General features: G+C 33.7%; 3 protein-coding genes across 5 annotated transcripts in view; all 3 read left to right on the top strand.

The window, feature by feature from the left end:
* The window catches only part of LOC135123368 (uncharacterized), an 88,691-nt gene extending 76,648 nt beyond the window's left edge, over positions 1-12,043 (top strand). Inside the window, exon 3 of the transcript XR_010279596.1 lies at positions 11,607-12,043. The gene's annotated coding sequence lies outside the window, so the exon portion shown is untranslated. The remainder of the gene's footprint in view (positions 1-11,606) is intronic.
* The window catches only part of LOC135123361 (uncharacterized), a 127,264-nt gene extending 106,262 nt beyond the window's left edge, over positions 1-21,002 (top strand). The window contains exon 6 of the mRNA XM_064047940.1: positions 20,836-21,002. The gene's annotated coding sequence lies outside the window, so the exon portion shown is untranslated. The remainder of the gene's footprint in view (positions 1-20,835) is intronic.
* LOC135123369 (uncharacterized) lies at positions 39-11,614 on the top strand. 3 transcript variants are annotated; one of them, XR_010279597.1, is made up of 3 exons: positions 45-238; positions 2,544-2,646; positions 2,837-3,202. XR_010279597.1 is itself a non-coding variant. In XM_064047964.1 (2 exons), the coding sequence occupies exons 1-2, from the start codon at positions 224-226 to the stop codon at positions 11,513-11,515; spliced, it is 5,520 nt and encodes a 1,839-aa protein (XP_063904034.1). In that variant the 5' UTR covers positions 39-223; the 3' UTR covers positions 11,516-11,614. The 3 variants fall into 3 exon arrangements, 2 of the variants coding, with proteins under 2 accessions (XP_063904034.1, XP_063904033.1); XM_064047964.1 differs by lacking the exons at positions 2,544-2,646; positions 2,837-3,202 and adding an exon at positions 6,011-11,614 and having other exon boundaries at positions 39-238; XM_064047963.1 differs by lacking the exons at positions 45-238; positions 2,544-2,646; positions 2,837-3,202 and adding exons at positions 4,841-4,891; positions 6,011-11,614.
* Positions 21,003-21,672: the final 670 nt, after the last annotated feature.

The raw sequence follows: 21,672 nt of genomic DNA, 5'->3' as shown, positions 1-21,672 counted from the left end.
ATAAGTTTTTCTTTTTGTTTCGAAATATCATTCCCACATAGATATTTCAGTTTTAAACAAACATTTACTGGATATTGTGTCACTTTGAAGGTGTGCTTATCTTATCTAAAAATCCTCATTTAGTGCGAACTAAAAACAAATGAGCAGTTTTGCCTGATATCAGTTTAGTGGAAACATTTTCTAGCTAAAATTTTTTCTTGTACTTGTGATTCCAACTCTAGAAATGGAGAACATCGAGGTAAGTGTTTCTTTTCATACATCTGACTACATATATTTTATTTATTAATTGGATTGTTAAAAGTGAATGTTACTTAAAAAATTCTCGTGTACTTTTTTGACATTTTTAACAACGGCAAGTTATTAAAGTGTCATTTTGTATCCATATTTTGATGTCTTTCCTTGATTGTCGACATCCTTTATTTTCACAAAACATTTAATTTTTTTTAATTCCTCTTATGCAACTTTTCCTGTTGTGTTCGTAGTCAATAAACTTTGTCGATAAAATTTTTCCTAAAACTAAAGCCCAATTTGTGTTTTCTCTTACTATTTTTCTATCTACTAGTAAGCTTTTCTGAACAACGAGACACTGGGTATGGTTTACCTTTTCATTAAAAACCGTATACAGAAAATGCATCTAAAATTTTAAAGAGTTTAGAAAAAGTAATAATAATAATAATAAGGTATTTATTTAACTAAAGCTACACTTTGCAGATAGGAACTTAATACTGGTGATCCCATTGAAACAGATACTTTTCCCATACCTGCCTACGATACACCTCCTGCTGCTCAGTCCTGGAAAAAAAATGACGGAACTTTAGAAGAAATTAATAATAACTTAAAAAAATTGGTTGAGTTAAAAAAGCGTGAAGTGTTCTTAAAAGAAATGAAATTGAAATTAAAATATCCTAGTGTAAATTTTGATGTTTTGGACAATTCTGTTTAATAGTTTAATTATTTTGTTTTAAAAAAATAAATATATTATTGAAAATGTTGTAGTATTAAATTATTTCTTGTGATGCGCCCTTCATGCAGTAAATTGTGTTCTTCATATTCCAGTTCTTCATTATTGTAGTTCTCATTGTCATAGACAATGTTGATTTCGTCATTTTCAAAATTTCTTATCCGTAAGATATTGTGTAAAACAGCACATGAGTATATAATTTTTCCTGCAACTTCGGGTGAATAGTGCAGAACTCTGTCTTTGAGCAAACACCTAAAATATGATTTCAGCAGACCAATACAACGTTCAACACAGTTCCTCGCACGAGTATGTGCTTTGTTGTAACGGCCCTCTGGTGTATTATCTTCGGCTCCAATGATAGGGTTCAAAAGAAACGGTGCTAAAGGATACCCTGAATCTCCTAAAAGCCATGTTGTTCTATCGGCCTGCATATGGTTGTTTCTCATAATTTCCTTAACATTACTCATCATCCAAACGGCACTGTCGTGAACTGACCCGGGAAAACGAGCATTGATATTTAAAATTTTCAAATTAGAGTCGCATATTAGCTGACAGTTTATGGAATGACTGTTCTTTCTGTTCACATACACTCTGCCAGGATGAACAGGATGTTCTGCAGGAGGGGGAAAAATAAGAATATGAGTTCCGTCAATGCATTCCTCTATACCGGGAAACCCAAATTTTTCGTAAAATCCCGCTTTCACGGCGACAGCCTCTTGCATATCTCTGGGAAACTGTATGTATCTTGGAGCAATTTCCACTAAAAGGTTTGTTACCTCCTTCAGAGATTTGCTGACTACACTTTGCGAGACGGCGCAGTGTTGATCTTTGCCCACAGATTTTTGGTAACTTCCTTGGGCAAAGAAATGTAAGGAAACCATAAATCTTACAACTGACGGAGTTCTTGTTGCCCTCCTTCCTCGTTCCATTCGGGGCAGTATTTCTTGAAATACATCCCTTGCCGCTTGCCTTGACAGTCGGTAGGTCTTCCTAAAGGATTCTTCTGGAACGAAGAAGGGGTCGTTTACATCTCTTAAAAACCGAGACAAATTTCTCATTCTGTCCCTGCAGTAAAAAAAAATATATAATAACCTAATCCAAAAATACATTAATTACACTTACCTTCTCTCTACTTCTACCAATATTTGCACCAAAACGTTCCTCTCCATTGTATAAATATTTTTCTAACGTGTTCTGACACTTTTAACGGTCAACTGAAACCTATCGTTCCGGAACGATGACATTCTAACGATGCGATCGCTATCTAACGAGACGATAGTTGTTACAAAATAGACCTCTTAGTCTCTTCGTACTTAATGAGCGTGGCTTGCTCTAAGGAAATAATTTGAACGAACTTCTTCATTGTCCAGTTCGTGTATCCTCGATTACTAACATGTTTGTTAAATCATTCTTGAGTCACGGAAACTTCTAAATTGTCATTCTGGAATGTTTCATTACGATAATAACATAAATAAATGTGTTTTTTTCTAAAGAAAAAATTCTTGTTACCAAAACACAAATTGCTCTGAAAAACTGTTTGTGTTGTAATCTGTGAATGTTAGTTCTTATATATTTTTTCTAGGGCATCGAGAGAGCTCTCTAGTCTGGTTATTCCGAGCTTTTGCCGGATAAACTCTTCACGCAAAAGGAAGAAGTCCAAAAGAACAATGCTTCGTTTCCTACTGGTAAGCAGAACTTGAATTATGTGTTTGTGACGTCATATTTTAAATAATTTTTCCCCGAATGAAAAAATTATTTCCTCAGCAATATCACGTTTAACGTAGAAGTATAATTACACACAACTTCTTTTTTTTTTTGAAAACTAAATTGGTCGATTAAATGTCACATTATGACTGATTTTTTTTTGTTTTATAGCATCACTTTTTCTACCTAACATCCCGGCAAGAAAGACTTCAAACGATCTTCATGTTTACTTGAACATGAAAATTTTGCGAGAAAAACTGTCGGTTTTAACATTCCCATGGATGAACTGGACCTTCAACGAAGAAAGTATTACCCAGCTGCAAGAAACAAGAAAAAATGTTAGCGTACATAGCGTTTGTTTTGTATTGTTGTGATTGTTGCATTACTCTCAGAAACCATAAACTCAGAACAGGAAGCGGAGACCGCCTACGGTCATAATTGTTTCTACCTGTTTAACATCTTGCCTAATTTTTGTAATGCAAAAAATTTCTTGCCATTTTGTAATTAAACAAAATTGAAATTTTCCTAAAACAAAAATATTGTTACAAGGTTATTTACACCCCCTGAAGTACAGTCCAACAGATTCAGCCTTTCTGAAAAATTATAAAACTAAAATAACCCTTAAAGATTTGCCTATTTTTGGAATCGAATATCCTTAAGCAAATATATCTACTGAAATTAAAAATTTTATTTCCTGTGTTATTGTTATTCATGAGGAAAATGGATACCAGATAAGATTAGATTTCGTTTTCCGTTTTATCATTTTACCATGATTACCGCAGAATTTAATTTTATACACGAAACTCGTTCATTTGTTATCGTGGTTTGGTTATATATTCCGCATTTTATGTAATGGAAATTTATGAAAATATTGCCATTTTAACAAAATAATTCATATTTACGGGATTTAACCTAATCCTATTTTTCGAGAGATATTAATAAAAAAAATGGTCCAAAGAGTTTAGACCGTATTCCCTTGCTGTCAGAAAAGTAACGACGCCATGCCTATTATGTTTTTTTTTTCTCATTACATTTTTGTAGCGGAGCATTTTAAAAAATTTTTGCGATGACGTCATCAACATTTTTGCAAGGACAAGTATATCAGTTTGGATAGATGTAGTGTAACAATACTAAAAAAATTGGGCTAGGGGGTTGAAATTTATGCGCTACGTATGGACCACGGCAGACCAGTCGCTCGACTGAACGTCAGCTGATGATTTTAAAATCCATATCCACGACATAATAATAATAATATTTTTAATAATTTTCAAGTGTCGGTCTCGCTGAAAATAAAACTATTTTTGTAAATTATTAAAAATTATGCACAATTGGAAAGCGAGGAGCGAGTAAGGCAGCATTATTTATAAACAACGACGTCATAGCAAAACGCATTTGTGCGTGATGTTCGACGTCCCGCATACTGTTGAATGCTCCAATGTCATCAAAAAAGTTTATGAGTGCAAAAAAGTTATTTACAGCACATTATCAACGGGAATAGATTACATCGGAAGAATGTCACATAGACAGTTGTTTGATTTGAATGAGTTTACGCCCCAAAACAGATGACTAAAATTATTCATAAGCCTCAATTAAACAAAATATTCTGAATGTTATTATAATTCTTACCTTATCATTACTTTATTGTTATAAAAACGAGCGTATTCTCACATTTTCCAGAAATGGGTGGCTCGTTCTTAATTTAATCTATAATAAATTGAATAAAAAATATGAATGCAATGATCAAAAGTCTGTTCATATTTTGCACATTTGGGAAAGAATTTATTCGGCAAAATTTTGAAATGCCGTAATCAATTTTTTGGGGTTGATAAACAGATACATTTTCATTAAAAAGTTACCACGCTTACAATAACTTCAAAATGTCAAGATTTCAGAGTATTCAGTTTTGCAATTCTTGATTTAATCAATAAAATAAACTGACTCAGTCAATAATTTTTTTCACACACCCCGTATAAGCAAATCTAAAAGATATTTATGCAGTGATAAATCACAATTATAGACTCATCATACTTTGCACCTGTCCCCTATGCACACTACCTGGTGTCCCACGGTTCAGACCGTTCATTATTTATTCGTATATACTATCTTCATAAAACATGTGTCATGGGCTCTTGGAGTATAAGATAGAACGTTCCGGTCCAGAGTTTAGTCAGAGTCAAGTAATCGTTGACATCAGTGTGGTTTTGTTAAAAAATGGAGGAAGTCGAGGTGAGTTTGTTCATACAGATACGTATTTTGATAGTGAGCGAAGTGGAGTCTACAAATCACTTGCATCGTCGCGTATAAGAAAAATTTTATAATTTTATAAATTTACAAATACCTATATTTTTATAAATTGACATAATAATTAAAAACTAGATTTAAATCAGATGGTAGCTTCTGTAGTGTATAGAAAAAGTCAGTCAAAAAACTGACTGCTTCAAAATTCATTGATTTTGTATTGACAAGAAATAAAAAATAAATGGAAGTAATCAAAATGGTAATGGTTATTGGTATGATCACTTCCTTATAACAGTTTCGTCAGGCAAATGTTTATTTTTTTTGAAAGTAAATGAAACGATAAGAATACGTTACGTTATGGAAATTTTCTATACATTCTAATAATAAAAAAATATTCTGCATAAATCAATTGGACATTCTGTAGATATCTGTTATATTTTGAATTATTAAACAATTTAACAGATGATTTAAAATTGTAGTTAAAATTTTGTCTGAGGATCTTGCAGGATTTGTGTTTTTTGAAAACATCACTTATCTTATTGTTAAAACTGTAAGGACCTCTTTACTATAAAATAACCCCACCGATAACTCTGCAGTTAATAAAAACGTTTTTTTGAGACAGTCATCCGAATCGACTATTTAGAAACCATTGACAGTATTTCGAAGTAATTCATGTACAGAGGTATTATTTCTACAATAGAGGAGCTATAGGTATGCCGATGATCTGCGACCACATGAATCACAATTTCTTCGAATCTTTCGTTCTAGTTATTCCAATTCCATTCTTTGCTATTAATTGTTATATTTCAGTATTCAATCTTAACTGCATTTTCATTATCTTTTTCTGTCTTCATTTTGTTCCTTATGGTCTTGTCGTGGCATAATATAATGTGGAAAATGAGGAGAAATAGTTATGGCATCGGATAATTCAGGGGTCAGAACAGCGACCCGACACACATTTTTGGTAAAGTTACAATTTCCATAAATTATTTCTCTTTAAAATACCGCCATTTTCCCTCGGTTTTTATAATTTCTATCTTTGTTTCAAAGTTGTTCAATTCAATAATAAACAATTATTGCATGTTCCAATTCTTTATTCTTTTCTAGAGTTTTAAAAAAAGAAGCGGAACCACGGATAGGGGGAAGGAGTATGAGGATGTGGTTCTCGCTTTTGTTATCCTAGAACTAGTAAAAGACGCCGCAACAAAAAACTTTCATGTTTCGTCGAATGAAGAAGGGTTCGGAGCTTTTGATGACATAGTTATTAAAACTGAGTCGGATAAGGGAAACGAAATAAAAGCAGTGCAGCTAAAACACACCGAAAATAGAATATTGTCCACAAAAAATTTGATGTCCAAAACAGGAGACTTCAGCATTGGAAAATATTTCAAAACATTTCAAGAAATTAAGAAAGACGCAAATGAATTTATATTATATACTAACAGACCATTTAAGTGTGACGACAATACAACATTTCAACTAGAAGAAGAGGAATTTTCTATTATTCTTGTTAAAGTAAAAGCTGCTTCAGAAGTTGCAGAGATAGATTCTGCGTATCAGTTTAAAATAATAGAAGAAGATTGGAATGTTGAAATGCTTCTCAAAATTCGAGAATATCAGAGGTTTTTTAGTAAATTTTATCTGTATACCGATCAAAAAAAAGTTGAAATCCTAAAAAACAGTGTGGCTGAAAACTTCAAAACAACGTATTATTCGGATCAGGAAAAATTCGAAAAATTCTTCAGGAGACTATCTGAGTGGAATATCCAAGAAGGTAATAAAGAAAAGTTAAATAAGAGGTGGATAAAACGCGTAATCGCTCTACTGCTTCTATCTTCCCATATTGAGCCCCTATCTTCTGGCTCAGTTATTGTCAACTCTGGTAACGATAAAGTGAAAATATTTCGAGAAACCGTTTCCCTCTTCGACATTACACTACTTAAAAAAGAATCGTACGAAAAGCTTAACCCAGTGTGGAATGACACTAAAAAAGAAAACAACTTTGATTTTACAGAATTAAATAAAGTGAGAAAAATGTACTTCCCAGCAATCAAATATATTGATCATAAAAACATAGACAAAATAGATCCAAGGATATTTATTCAACTATTATGGTTAACAGACAAGTGTCCATTAATAATACGTCAACATGAGAACGTCGAAAAGGCCATCCAGCTCTGTCCCGATAAAAAGTTCATCCTAATTGGCGAAGGCAAGAAAGAGGAGTGGATGAAAATCTATTCCGTGTTCCAAAATCTATCAAACTTGATTTGGAAACCTGATTTATGCGAAAGAATCATGCAAAATTTTACCATATCGATCCAAGGAAAGGGAGAAATTAATCTTGCAACAGCTTTTGGAAATAGCGATGAATTCTTAGAAAGTGTCACAACGGATAACTTAGTGGAAATGCTAGACGGTCCGTGTTATATAGGCGGAGAAAAAGAGATTCTTCCTGAACCTTATATTGAGCGGAGTCTTTCCCGAAATATTATTAACATTAAATACCTAGAAAAATTTTGGGAAAACACAATTATTATTTTAAATTGCGCCGATAATTTTGATAAAGTTAAAGACAAACTCAAGCAGTCTAAATTAATTGATATCAGTTACTTCTTAGAGATAACAAATCAGAATTTTGAAAATCAAAGAAATGAATTTTATGTGGCTAAATCTAATCCAACTCAGTTTAAACACAAATTTAATCCGGATAAATCAAATTTTACCAATACAGTTTATACAAGTAATAGAAATGTTAGTGATTTAGAACTAGAACAAATTTACGATGAAAATAGAGAAGCCAAACAAATTCACTATTTTAAACTCTCCGAAGATTGTAATTTAGAATGGATTAAAAGCAGAGGCGATGTTGGTGATTTAGAGGTTTATAAGTTATATGACAAATACTGTACGAACGAAAATGAACTATGGTGTTCTCGGTTAGATAATAACATCAATCTAATATGTGGCGATCCCGGCATGGGGAAATCCGAGTTAATGAAAAGCTGCAAAAATAAATGTTCACCGCAATATTGGACAATTATAATTAATCCTACCGATGTGCACTCATTTTTTTACAATCCTAAGTTTTCTAAAACAACTAAATATACAGATTCATTTGAAAAATTTATCGTAAATGAAAAATGTCGGTCGCTCAAAAAATTCGAACGAAGATTTTTCGAAATGTGTGTACAGAAAAATAATGTTGTTTACGTGTGGGACGCGCTCGATGAAATTATAGGAGAACACTTAGAAGCTGTGTATCAAATAATACTTGGATTCTCAACAAAAGGTTTCCTTCAGTGGATTACCAGTAGAAGACATTTAAAACCATTTCTGGAAAAAAAATTCAATGTGTTGGCACATAGTATAAATCAGTTTGACGAACAAGAACAAGAAAATTATGTAAGAAAACGTTTAGTTTCTTTCACTTCTGTAGACGAAATTGAGATCACGATCGAAAAAATTAAATCATCGTTCGCGATTATCGAACACGTTAATATATTGGGAATTCCGCTCCAAATCTTCATGGTTACTGAACTATTTCGTCAAAACAAAGACAAATATTTGAAACTAATGGAAAATATATTTCTCTTGACTGATTTATACGAATACTTCATTGATGAAAAATTTAATAATTTTTTCAAAGATAAATTGGCGTTTGATTTTAAAAATCCTCACATGGTTAGTAGAATTCGCGAAGAAAAAAAGGAGATTTTAGGTAATTACGAGAGAGTGGCACTTAAATTAATATTTTCGGAAGACATTCTGAAACGATTAAATGTCGACTGTGAAAAACATAAAGAAAAAAATTCACAAAAATGTGTGTCTGTTGGTCTTGTAAGTGAATTCCAAAATGATGTGGCACATTTTATTCATGGTTCTTTTGCTGAATACTTAGTCGCGATATATTTTTCAAAAAATTTAAATACCTTGCGTGATACACTTGGGGACTTAATATTCAACGCAAAGTATAATAATGTTCGTTTTTTTTTCGACATGTTGTTAGTCAAAAATTGTAAAGTTCACATTGCTGTCTTGTATAAGAAATATGAACTACTTAAAACTTATGATGAAGAAACTTTAACATGCAAAGATAAAGGTGGTAGAAGTGCTTTACATCTGATTTCTTCATGGGGACAAAGACATCCGCGTGTAAAAGTAACGGTTGAAAATGGGAAGTGTGTTGTGCATGAAGACAGCAATTTCGATAAACAAGCAGAAACCGAGACGTATTTTGAAACGGTAATATTTTTGCAGAGCAAGAATGATGTTGAAGAACACGATAGTTTGCTAGATACGACACCCTTGTCCTATGCCAGAAAAAGTGAGAGTTTAGGTGCGGAAATAATATTACTTCAAGCAAAAAAAAATGAACTGTATCGTCACTCAAGTTCTCTTAACGATATAATTAATATTTTATATTATTCTTCTTTACTTGGATATGATCAAGTGTGTGAGCTTTTCACCGTCCAAGAGGAGAAGAGCAGGAAAAATCGCTGGTATGAAACCAAATTTGTTACTGCCGGAAATGCTGAAACACCTCTATTATTAGCGAGTAGAAGTGGTCACCTGAAAATTGTTAAATACTTGTTACATTTAAATGACGAAATTAACAAATCCAACAAAGTTTGTGAAACCGAAAGCAGGCACAAAAATACTTTAGAATATGTTCTGAACGTCGGTGAAATCAATCACAGCACTGTTGACAGCTCTTTCGATTGCTTAGCGGAGGCAGGCGCTGAAATTAATTGTTGTAATAAACATGGGGCGACACCACTTTTCGTATCTTCTGAAATGGGTCACGAAAAAGTTGTCGAATATTTGGCGACAGTCGGCGCTGAAATCAATCGCGCTAGGATTGACGGTCTGACACCACTTCACATTGCTTCCTTCAACGGTTACGCAAAAGTTGTCGAATACTTGACGACAGTCGGTGCCGAAATCAATCGCGCTACGAATGACGGCTGTACACCTCTCCTCATGGCTTCACAAAACGGTTACGAAAAAATTGTCGAATACTTGGCAACAGTCGGCGCTGAAATCAATCGCGCTAATGAAAACAACGTGACTCCACTTCACATAGCTTCCTTCAACGGTCACGAAAAAGTTGTCGAATACTTGGCGACAGTGGGCGCCGAAATCAATCGCGCTAATGAAGACAATGTGACACCACTTCACATAGCTTCATACAACGGTCACGAAAAAGTTGTCGAATACTTGGCTACAGTCGGCGCCGAAATCAATCGCGCTACGAATGACGGTATGACACCACTTTACGTAGCTTCAAAAGAGGGTCACGAAAAAATTGTCGAAATCTTGGCGACAGTCGGCGCTGAAATCAATCGCGCTTTGGAAAACGGTGTGACACCACTTCACGTAGCTTCCTTCCATGGTCACGAGAAAGTTGTCAAATACTTGGCAACAGTCGGCGCCGAAATCAATCGCGCTACGAATAACGGTATGACACCACTTTACATGGCTTCAGAAAAGGGTCACGAGAAAGTTGTCGAATACTTGGCGACCGTCGGCGCCGAAATCAATCGCGTTACGAATGAGGGTGCGACACCACTTTACGTAGCTTCACAAAGGGGTCACGAAAAAATTGTCGAATGCTTGACGACAGTCGGCGCCGAAATCAATCGCGCTACGAATGACGGTGCGACAACACTTTACACAGCTTCACAAAGGGGTCACGAAAAAGTTGTCGAATTCTTGGCGACAGTCGGCGTAGAAGTCAATCGCGCCACTGAAAACGGTGTCACACCACTTCACATAGCTTCCCTCAACGGTCACGCCACAGTTGTCGAATTATTGTCGACCGTCGGCGCCGAAATCAATTGCGTTACGAATGAGGGTGCGACACCACTTTACGTAGCTTCACAAAGGGGTCACGAAAAAGTTGTCGAATACTTGGCGACGGTCGGCGCACGAATCAATCGCGCTACCAAAGAGGGTGCGACCCCACTTTACATAGCTTCCCTAAATGGCCATGAAATGGTTGTTGAATATTTGGCGACAGTCGGTGCCGAAATCAATCGCACAATGAACGACGGTTCGACACCACTGTATATAGCTTCCCATATGGGCCACGAAAAAGTTGTTGAATATTTGACGACAGTCGGCGCGGAAATCAATCGCGCTACTGAAGAGGGTGCGACACCACTTTACATAGCTTCCCAAATGGGCCATGAAAAAGTTGTCGAATACTTGGCGACAGCTGGCGCTGAAATTAATCGCACTGTAAATGACTCTTCGACACCACTTCACATAGCTTCACAAAACGGCCACAGAAAAGTTGTCGAATACCTGGTGTCTGCCAGCGCCGAAATCAATTGCGCTACGAATGACGGTGTGACACCACTTTACATAGCTTCCCAAATGGGCCACGAAATAATTGTCGATTACTTGGTGACAATCGGCGCCGATATCAATAGCGATACTAAAATGGGCGGTACACCGCTTTTCATAGCGTGTCTAATGGGCCACGAAAAAGTTGTCAATTACTTGGCGACAGCCGGCGCCGAAATATCAATGACGGTTCAACATATAGCTTACGACAAAGACCACGAAAAATTTGCCGAGGAGTTAGAAGAACTCGGCCCTTCTTGAAGGAATCCTAGAGTCGAGAACTTTTTCAAACGGTATCGTTGTAGTTTAATAAATATAAGAGTAATATATACCATTTTTTCAGAGTATATAGGGTGATTTCGAAAAATATGCAATAATTATAACCAGGTCTTCACGTACCGTAATAATGTGGAAATATAGTGAAGACAAATTGAAAGTCGAATGGGACAAAATCTCAACTTCCTCTTTCGTTGAGTCTTCAATTTCGTTTCCTGCTATTCTAGGGCAAGTCTTCTTGGCAGAATTTTCCTTGTTGCTTCTTTTATGGTATTTGTTAAATTGTTCCACTTTTCAACTAGCGATTTTGCGTTAGGCGCTACTTCGTTTCTATAGGCCTCACGAATATACTTTTGATAGTTCTGCATCATCTCGAGGTTTTTTAATTCGTCTATACTGGATTTAGGATCTTGTTTCTGTTTTACTTTGTTTTCTTGCTTGAAACAATCTTTCCGTTTTATTCCTACTAGAAAATTATCTGAATCTATTTCGGCACTTCTGGAAGTTTTAACTTTAGCAACTATCTTTGCATCCTCTTCTTGTACCAGAATGTGTTCGATCTGATTGGTTTTATCACTTCCTGGTATTGACCAAGCTCCTTTAAGAATACTCTTTCTTCTAAAATGTGTGCTAACAATGACGGTGCAAAGATAACTTCTCCAAACGGTTTCGTAGTAGTTTAGTGTAGCAAAGACGGTGTACGTCAGTGTTATTAAGTAAATCAGTTATCTTTCAGAAAATATAGCGTTTGGTATTTTGTTTTAATTGTCGTAATAAAATTAAGTGAATTCATTGTGGAACAGTTACACATTTTAAGCAAGAGAGGATTTGCTGTCCCTATTTTATGCAAGTTTCTCAAATAGTTTCGTTTAATGAACGTCTTCAGAGAAATAGAAGGAAGAATTTCTCTTTCTCTATTTTAATCTTTCAACGTGTATCCAGTGTTTCACTGTATTTTGAATAAAGATTGCACCTACTAAAGTATAGTCGATTCACAGGAATAAGAAACTTTGACTAAAGTAATAATTCATAACCGATAACGAAACGATTTCGCCATCTATTAACGTTTAATTAGTGCTTAAAAATGTTCCGATACAAATATTTACCGTCTTCTGTTAATTAATTCGTAAATTATATTAGTGAATTTTACAATAAACCCAGTTCAACACGTAAATTGTTAATGTATGGGTAATCTAAGTCTACTCAGTTGTACTATACTTTTTGGAGTCCAGTTCATTACACTTTCGTTCTTCGTTGGAATCTGATATTGTTTGCTTTTATCCGTGTTGGAAAATAAAACGTCTACCTAGGTCTGAAATCACCACATCGCCTCTGTTTTTTTTTTTAGTTATTATAAGTTTGAGCAAAAATTAAAATTCGTTAGTAACAGTGGACGCACTATTTTGAATGAAACAAGACCTTCAGATAAAATAGTTTTGTGTTTTCTCCTTTATTCAATAAACAGAAAGCAATGCATGAGATCGTTTAGCATCTTCCTAAATACTTTCCTGACTGATTTTTACAACAAGTTAAAAATGTAACCATGCAAAACAACAACCAACAAATTGAAGAAATAATTTAGGTAAATACGTTCTATATCGTGAAAACAAAATGAAAAAAGTATCTTCCAGAATCGCTTCTTCAGTTACCTCATCAGTCACAAATTGTAACAAAAATTTAGCGTTATTACGAACTGGACTACAAGTGAAGCTGTATACATATATATAGCGAAGGTAAGAAAAAAATATCATCGTTATTTTTACTTTGAGTTAAGCGTTCTAGCAAAGACGTACACAAGCAAGAAGAAATTATGAAATACTTCCAATCTTCTAGAAAACAAGACTGACTCAAGTATTGTTGTGAATGTGGGGTTGGAAATTGACGCTGAAGTCTCCAAAATGATGCGTTTGTGGTTATGTTACTTTATTACTCCTCGCCGTGGTGTAAGTAAAACTCCATCAATTCTAATAAATAACACTAGTTTACAAATTTAAACTTTTTTTCATATCCAAAAATAAGAAAAATATTTTCTACGTCTAAATTACTTACTGATAACAAATCCAAAAACGGATAATCCTTATCACGTCAGGTTTTTTCATAAATCCAAAATAATGAACTTTGCTTTACCTTCACGTTAGTGTTAAACTGATTCATGTTAATGCATTATTGTCGCATAAAAAATGTCTTCGAGATCGTGCAAAGTAAGTGCAAATCAGTTTTGTTACGTTTGTGGTAAAATTATAGTACCTAAAGCGGGAAGACCTGTTCAAATATGCTTAAAAAGAAGGTATCAAGGTTTTTGGGACGAAAATGTGTTACTGTTGGTCTATTACAAGGGAAACTGACAGTACTGCCAATAAAGAAAACGCTAGTGTTAATCATTTTTAATTTTCAGTCATAATGTGTATAATATATGCTGGGTGTTGCTTTTATTTGATACAACCCCTGTAACTTCCTTATTCTTAAAGATAAACCTGTATTTCTTTGAGCAAATTTGTATCATTTTAAAAAATCTTTGTGAGGCCAACCTCAAATTTTTATTATCACTTCCTGTAGAAAAATCAAAAGGAACCAATTATTCTAAAATCAATACTTGAAAAATTTTAAATAAACATTGATGACAATCTAGTAGCTTGAAAAATTGACTCATGTTATTTATTTACGTAAATGATCTTTTAAAATGATACAAATTTGCTCAAAGAACTATATGTTCATATATGTATATTTAAAAATAAAAAAATTACAAGAGTTGTATAAAAGAAAAGAAATACGGGGTATGTTTATATAAATATCTCAAAAACCTGACGTCATGGATTTTTTCTGCTTTCAGATTTGAATTTCCCGAACCCAAATCCTTTAGATTCAACCATTTTTGTCTTTGGATACAAAACCTTGTGAACTAATGTAATTATTATGTTTAGTATTTTCGCATTTTTCTCTTTTTTTTTAATGATTATGAATTTGTGTGTGTTATTAAGTTTACCAACAACATCTTTTTTTTAGTGGTACATATACTAAGTGCCCAAATTCAGCAATACTTTTAATAGGCTTAGGGTTAGGCAATGGAGGATCATCTTCGAGAAACCAAAGATCTTTTTCGAACACTTCAAGAAATTTCCTTTCCAGAACTCGTTCTGCAAAGTTATATTTTTGTTCCTGCAAGAAAGGTTGGTTCATATATATTTTTTTTTAAGTAAATTGTATAGAAAACACACTTGATAAATGTTACTGTTTCATATCAAGTGCTGTTGTGAATAAATTCAGTAATATATTCTATATCGATGATATTACAACGTCAACATGTGTGTCCTTTTAACTAATTTCACTTTGTTAATTTAGGAAATTGAGCTCTGTTTTGGTAACTTTAATAAGTCACTGTTAGAAAAATAGGGATGGAGTGTGCAAACAAGGCGTCAAAATAACAGGACTGCGGTTCTTTTTGCTATGGGTTTGTTCTAGGAGCGCATAATGGTGTAAATAAATGCGTACACCTCCTCTTTCTGATTTAGAATCAGGTCGGTAAAGAATATAATTAAACATGAAAAGTTAAAAATATTCTGTACTCGGTCTCTTCGTACTTAATGAGCGTGGTTATAGCTCTCATTTTGGATGCTTGCTATGCTCTAAGGAAATAATTTGAACGAACTTCTTCATTGTCCATTTCGTGTATCCTCGATTACTAACATTTTTGTTCAATCATTCTTGAGTCACTGAAACTTCTAAATTATCATTCTGGAATGTTTCATTACGATAATAACTAGGGATGTACCGACTATAGGTCTGGCCGACTAACCGACTAGCCGATTGTTCGGCCAGTAAAAACCGACTAGTCGGCCGACTGTTCGGCTTTGCTAAAACCGGTTTATAAATGCAACAGACAGTGTGTTTTTTTTTCCTATTTTTCTGACTACCTTAAAAATTTGTTTTATTTTAATAAAAGGAATAACCAAAGTTCCTTTATTTTCCAAAAGAATGTGTTAAATTTGTTTGGATAATTTTAACATTTAATTTTTTTTAATAACTCAGTACAAAAATAAAGAATAACACAATTTAGGGCCAGTTTATACAATATTTTAACTGAGATTAATTGATCGCGCGTTTAACAAGGCCATTAGCGACTTCTGATTGGCGTAGAGTCGATCACATGGTACTTTAACGCCGTGTTAAAAATTAAATCGCAATTACATATTTAATTGAGGTTCTGTAAACCGAGTTTACTTGTATTATATACTATTTTAATTTTAATAAAAAAAGCCGACCGATCGGCTGTTTAGCCGACCAGTCGCCGACTGCCAGCCGACGATGAAAAACGGCCGAATAGTCGGCTTATCCGACCGGTCGGCCACTAGTCGGTACATCCCTAATAATAACATAAATAAATGTGTCTTTTTCTAAAGAACAGATAGTTGTTGTTACCAAAACACAAATTGCTCTGCGGATTAACACACGAGTATGTTACTAATTTAATTTTTTAAAAAACGGTTTGTCTTGTAATCTATGAATGTTGGTTCCTATATATTTTTTCTAGGACATCGAGAGCGCTCTCTACACTGGTCATCCCGCGCGTTTGCGCGAAAAACTTCACGCGAAAGGAAAAAGTCCAAAAGAACAATGCTTCCTTTCCTACTGGTAAGCAGAACTTGAATTATGTGTTTATGACGTCATACTTTAAATCATTTTTCCCCGAATGAAAAATTTATTCCCTCAGCAATATCAACAAACATAGTAATAATTACACACTACTTCTTTGTTTTTTAAACTAAATTGGTCGATTAAATGGCACATTATTAATGATTTTTTTTTGTTTTATAGCATCACTTTTTCGACCTAACATCCAGGCAAGAAAAACTTTAAACGTTCAGGTTTACTTGTACATGAAAAGCTTGCGAGGAAAACTGACCGGTTTTAACATCTTTACAGAAGAAAGTATTACCAAGTTGCACGAAAACACAGGAAAACTTATCGACAAGCAAACAATTTCACTTTTGGGAGAAACGCTACTCCTACGTTACATCGTCAGGAAGATTTTTGCGTATCTCGACGAAGAGGGCCAATTAGGCTGCGATCCCACAAGAAAATATTTGCTGCTAGGAGTAATCTCTTGTTACTTATATAATATTTGTTGTGTATTAGTGTCAGTACGGTCCAGGCAGTACTTTCTTTATCAATACATGCGACTAAAAGTACACAATTTTCAATACCAGTAGTTTTAGAAATTATCTGTCCAATACAAATTGACACAGATGACAGATAACAGACAGACGGAAACCAGAGAGCTACTTTGTCGTACTCTAGGGGCATGAAACGTCGAGAAAACACGAAAGGAGCCATCCATCGGCTGCACCTTTTCGCAATATAGTTGGATTCATGTATCTTTTTACCACGTGACCAAAAGCTAACGTCCGAACTAATAACTGTTACTTAACAACGGTTTGACCCCACTATACATAGTTTCCCAAAACGGCCACAGAGACATTGTCGAGTTTTTAAAGAAAACCAGCGCTTCGAGAAGGAATCCTACAAATGAGAGCGTTTCCAAACGTTTTGATTGTAGATTAATATAGCAAAAACAGTGTGTAATCTTTTGCCTTCATTAGCAATGAGCAGGTTTAGTATTGTTGAGTCAATGCTGGTTAGTTTACAGAGAAAATAATTCATGTATCATGTGATACGATTTCATCCAATAGAAGATGTTAATATCCTTAGATACACTCAGAACCTAAGTATTATCTCGCCTGGTAAAAAGTAAATGTATGTCACCTCTCCATTTTGCCAAATACATTTTTTGTATATATACGTAAGTATGTATTTTAAGTACAGATACAACCTTTAGAAATACATTCGTGACCATCACAAGAAAAAATTTTAAAATTATTCATGGATAGTTATATACACTCTTCACACTTATTCGAGCTAATTGAACAAAATTTAAGAGGAAGCTTTTCGTTCCTTAATTGCAGCAAATTTTCTCACAATTTCTTTATAATCTATGTTTTCTCCTAACTGGTGCTCAGTAGAAATAATCGCCTAGTATTCTACTCTTGTTTCGGTCATCATTGAGCAAGTAATTTTTATCAGTGTTTTAGAGTTTGTTTTCTCAAATCTTTCTTTTGCAGAATTAATAGAAACGTCTAGAGTTTAAAAAAAAACAACTTTTAATTTTAATCTTGTATCTTTTATTAATTCGTCGTCTGCTTCGCAATATTTTTATCCTTCTCCCATTTATCTTGTTTCATGAATTGTGATGAGTACCTATTTGTTGATCAATTTCTAAATTATTATTTATTTATTACAATTATAAGAACAAACAAATATATAAATATAACATAAATTAACACAAATCTTAACATTTAATTAGGGCTTAAAAATGCTCCTATACAACTAAATATTCTCTTAATTTATATCTTTTTAAAAGCATCTATCCACAACTGATAGATTTTGAGGCCATAACATTACCGTTTTGAGACGTTTTATAGGCTTGATAATTGATAAAACACTAGTGTCTTGTATCGTGTCTTATATAAATAATAAGTTAGAATTATTAAGATTTGCTTTCTAACATTTACATTAATATTTACGTTAAAAGTTCAAAACATCGGCATTCTTGAATTGAAGTTTCATGGGCAGTTTCATCAGCATGAGGAATTTCGACTTGTTCAACATTGTGTCCTTAAATCAGTTTCTCTGTTTCAGTTTTATTTGATCGAGAATCCTTTATGTACAATAAACGGCCGAGCAATGCCTAATAAATAAGACACTCACACAATAAATAACTATTCAAGTTGTTGTACTTATTTGTTGCTTTGAAAATTTCACTTGGTAATCTTGATGCTCGCTAAAGATATACGCTGTCCTTCGATGCTGTCCATGTAGTCGCAATTAGTCCTTATTTTTCGACTGGTAGTTAGTTTCCGTCAGATGTTTCTGAAAAGAAAACTTATTGAATGTAGTCACGACATTAAATTATGTCAATGAATTTTCCAATAAACGCAGTTCTACACTTAAACACATTGTACGAGTAATATGTCGATTTAGATGCATTATGCTTAATTTTTAAGTCCAGCTTATTATACTTTTTGGTCTTCGATGAAATCTTATTGCATACCTATTGCTTGCTTTTATTCGTGTTGGAATGCACGACGTTTCTTGCGAAACCAATCGCAATTTCTTTACACCACCACATCGCCTCTGTTTTTTCTTTGATATTCATGACTTGGAAGGATACTCGACTGTATATTTTTTTCGCAACTAGTATTATTGAGTTTGATCAAAAATTAAAAATTATTAGTAACAGGACACATAATATTACGAATAAAATAAGACCTTGAGATAAAATAGAATTGTATTTTCTCTTTTAAATATTAAATAAACACAAAGCAATGCATGAGACCGTTTAGCATCTTCCTCCATATTTGCCTGATTGATTTTTACGACAATTTAAAGATGTAATTTTGGTAAATATGTACTACATATATCGTGAAAATAAAATTTAAAAAGTATTTTCCAACGTCGCCTCATCAGTCACAAATTATAACATAAAGGTGCATTTATTATAAAATACAGTAGAAGTGAAACTGTATACACATCTATAGCGAAGGTAAGAAAAAAATATTCTCGTTATTTTTACTTTGACTTTAGCATTTTAGCAAAGGTGTACACAAGAAAGAAGAAATTATGAAATACTTCCAGTCTTCTAGAAAACAACAACTGGCTCAAGTGATGTGAATATGGAGTTGGACATTAACGTTGATCCATTCTTCTTGATGTCATTTTGTTACGCCGCTTCGTGGTGTAAGTAAAATCTAATACATAATTATTATGTTTAGTATTTTCACGTTTCTCTGTAACTTTTTTCAATGATTATAAATTTATTTGTGTTATAAGTGTACCTACAACATAGTCTACATGTTTCAGTGGCAAGCTAAGTGCCCAAAATAAACAAAACATTTAAGAGACTTAGACAATGGCGGACCATGTCCAAGAAACCAAAGATTTCTTAGAACACTTTAAGAAATTCTCCTTCCAGAAACGGTTCTGCATAGTTATATTTTTGCTCCTGTAAGAAAGGTTGGTTCATAAAACTTTTTTTGTTTTGTTTTAAATAAACTGTACAGAAAACATACTTGATAAACATTACTGTTTCGTATAAAAAAAGAAGTCAGTTTTCTCCCCAAACTCCTGTAGACCAAAGCTTTTTTTATAATTTTTGAATTGGCCCCTTTTGATTTTACTTCCTAGTAGGTATTTAGATATTCCAAATGTCCGTAGGGTTTTCACATGTGATTTATACGTCCAGGAGGCCACTGATTTATTATGATTATATATATATATATATCAATTTATTAAAAAACAGGACTGAAAATGTTTTTTCACTTTGTATTTCTTCTAAATTATTAAATTCTTGTTTGAAGATTTGACCACTTAAATAGCGAAATAGTGAAAAATCTAATGATATCATTGGAGGAACATTGTGGAAATTAAAATCCTAAATTATCATTCTAGAATGCTTCATTACGATAATTACATAAATAAATGTGTCTTCTTCTAAAGAACAGACACTTGTTATTACCAAACACACAACTCGAGTAAGCGGGAATGTTTTAAATTCAAACACACAAATTACTCTTTGAATTAACGTAATGTTCCCAGTAGAGTTTTTTAAAAAACCGTTTGCCTCGTAATCTATGACTATTAGTTCTTATATTTTTTTTAGGACATCAGAGGAGCCCTTCTTAGATCACTTCATGTGTCTCACTGACTACTGGCTGCTTGCTTTAAAAATCACGCTTGGGGCAACGAATGACGAAAATGAGACTGAACCTGATTATGGTTCGGGAAGTTGCAAAATTGCAGGCTCACAGCTTTGAATATATATTGGAAAAACTGTATCTATTGCCTTTGTTCTCTGCGAAACTTTTCCTTTTGTTAAGAGAAAAGCCTATTCCAGGAGATCAGCAGACGTGATGAAAGGTTTAAAGAATTATATTTCTGCAACCTGCCCCAAATATGGGAGACCTATGTATGTACGGAACTGGACTATATGCTCTATTCAGCGTGTTTAATAATAATTGGTATTTTCCTAATTCCACGTGGATTTATTGCGGATCTACAATTATTATTGGAGATTGTTCGCCCATTAAGAAAGCAGCACAGTGCTTCATTTCCTACGGGTAAGCTCAGCTTGAACTGTGTTTATGACGTCATAGTTTAAATAATTTTCCGCAAATGGAAACATTATTCTCTTAGGAATATCACGTTTAGTATAGTAAATGGCACATTATGACTGATTTTTTTGTTTGTTTTAGAGCATCATTTTTTCGAAACATGAGCAATAATCGCGGTAAGAAAGACTTCAAATGATCTTCATGTTTACTTGTACATGCAAAACTTGCACGGAAAACTGGCCGATTTTAACATCCCCACAGATGAAGAGGACCTTCGACGAAGAAAATATCACCAAGTTGCAGAAAAACTTACTGACAAACAAGCAATTCCATGTCTTACTTCTCGCGTTTAATTGAAAGCAATAAGATATCAATAAATTAAAGCAATTGTTTGAAATTGGAACTAATAAAAGTAAAAGTGACAAATTCAAAAATATAGCATTAACAAAAATCTGGATACCTTACTTACCTTTTTACAGCATAGTCTACAAAAAACAGATTGAGAATTTTCATCTAACACTAGTTCGGGATACTATTTTAGCCAGCCGTGGACATTTGCAGAAATTTTGGCATTTTGAACTCAATTTCAATTGTCAGTACTAAAATAACGACCGACAAAATTAAGAATGAAATGGGTAAATGACAAAATGAGTGATTGCTAGAACGACAAGAAAACATAAAAGTAGCGAACCGTCGGGTAAAACTATCGAAAGTTATCAATAAATCCCAAAATTTACTGGGAAATAATGTACCATTTATGTAAATGTTATCTGTGTTTGTCTAAGTTGTTTATTTTAACATACCTACTGTATATTTGCTTTTCCATATAAGGTCACGACAATTTTTATAATCTACAATACCTCAATATTATATCATTGTTTTGTACACTTTTACTCGCAAGAGTCATTAGTAAATATTACTTAGTACCAAATAATACTCAATTTATGTACCTATTATACACTCAGCGTTCTACTTTTT

This window comes from Zophobas morio, unplaced genomic scaffold (genome assembly GCF_036711695.1).
Source record: "Zophobas morio isolate AGI-343-1 ecotype UQ-CSIRO unplaced genomic scaffold, CSIRO_AGI_Zmor_V1 ptg000006l, whole genome shotgun sequence".
In the NCBI taxonomy this organism is placed as follows: Eukaryota; Metazoa; Arthropoda; class Insecta; order Coleoptera; family Tenebrionidae; genus Zophobas; species Zophobas morio.
The sequence above is the reverse complement of the archived record's forward strand: the minus strand, read 5'-3'. Positions and strand labels throughout refer to the sequence as shown.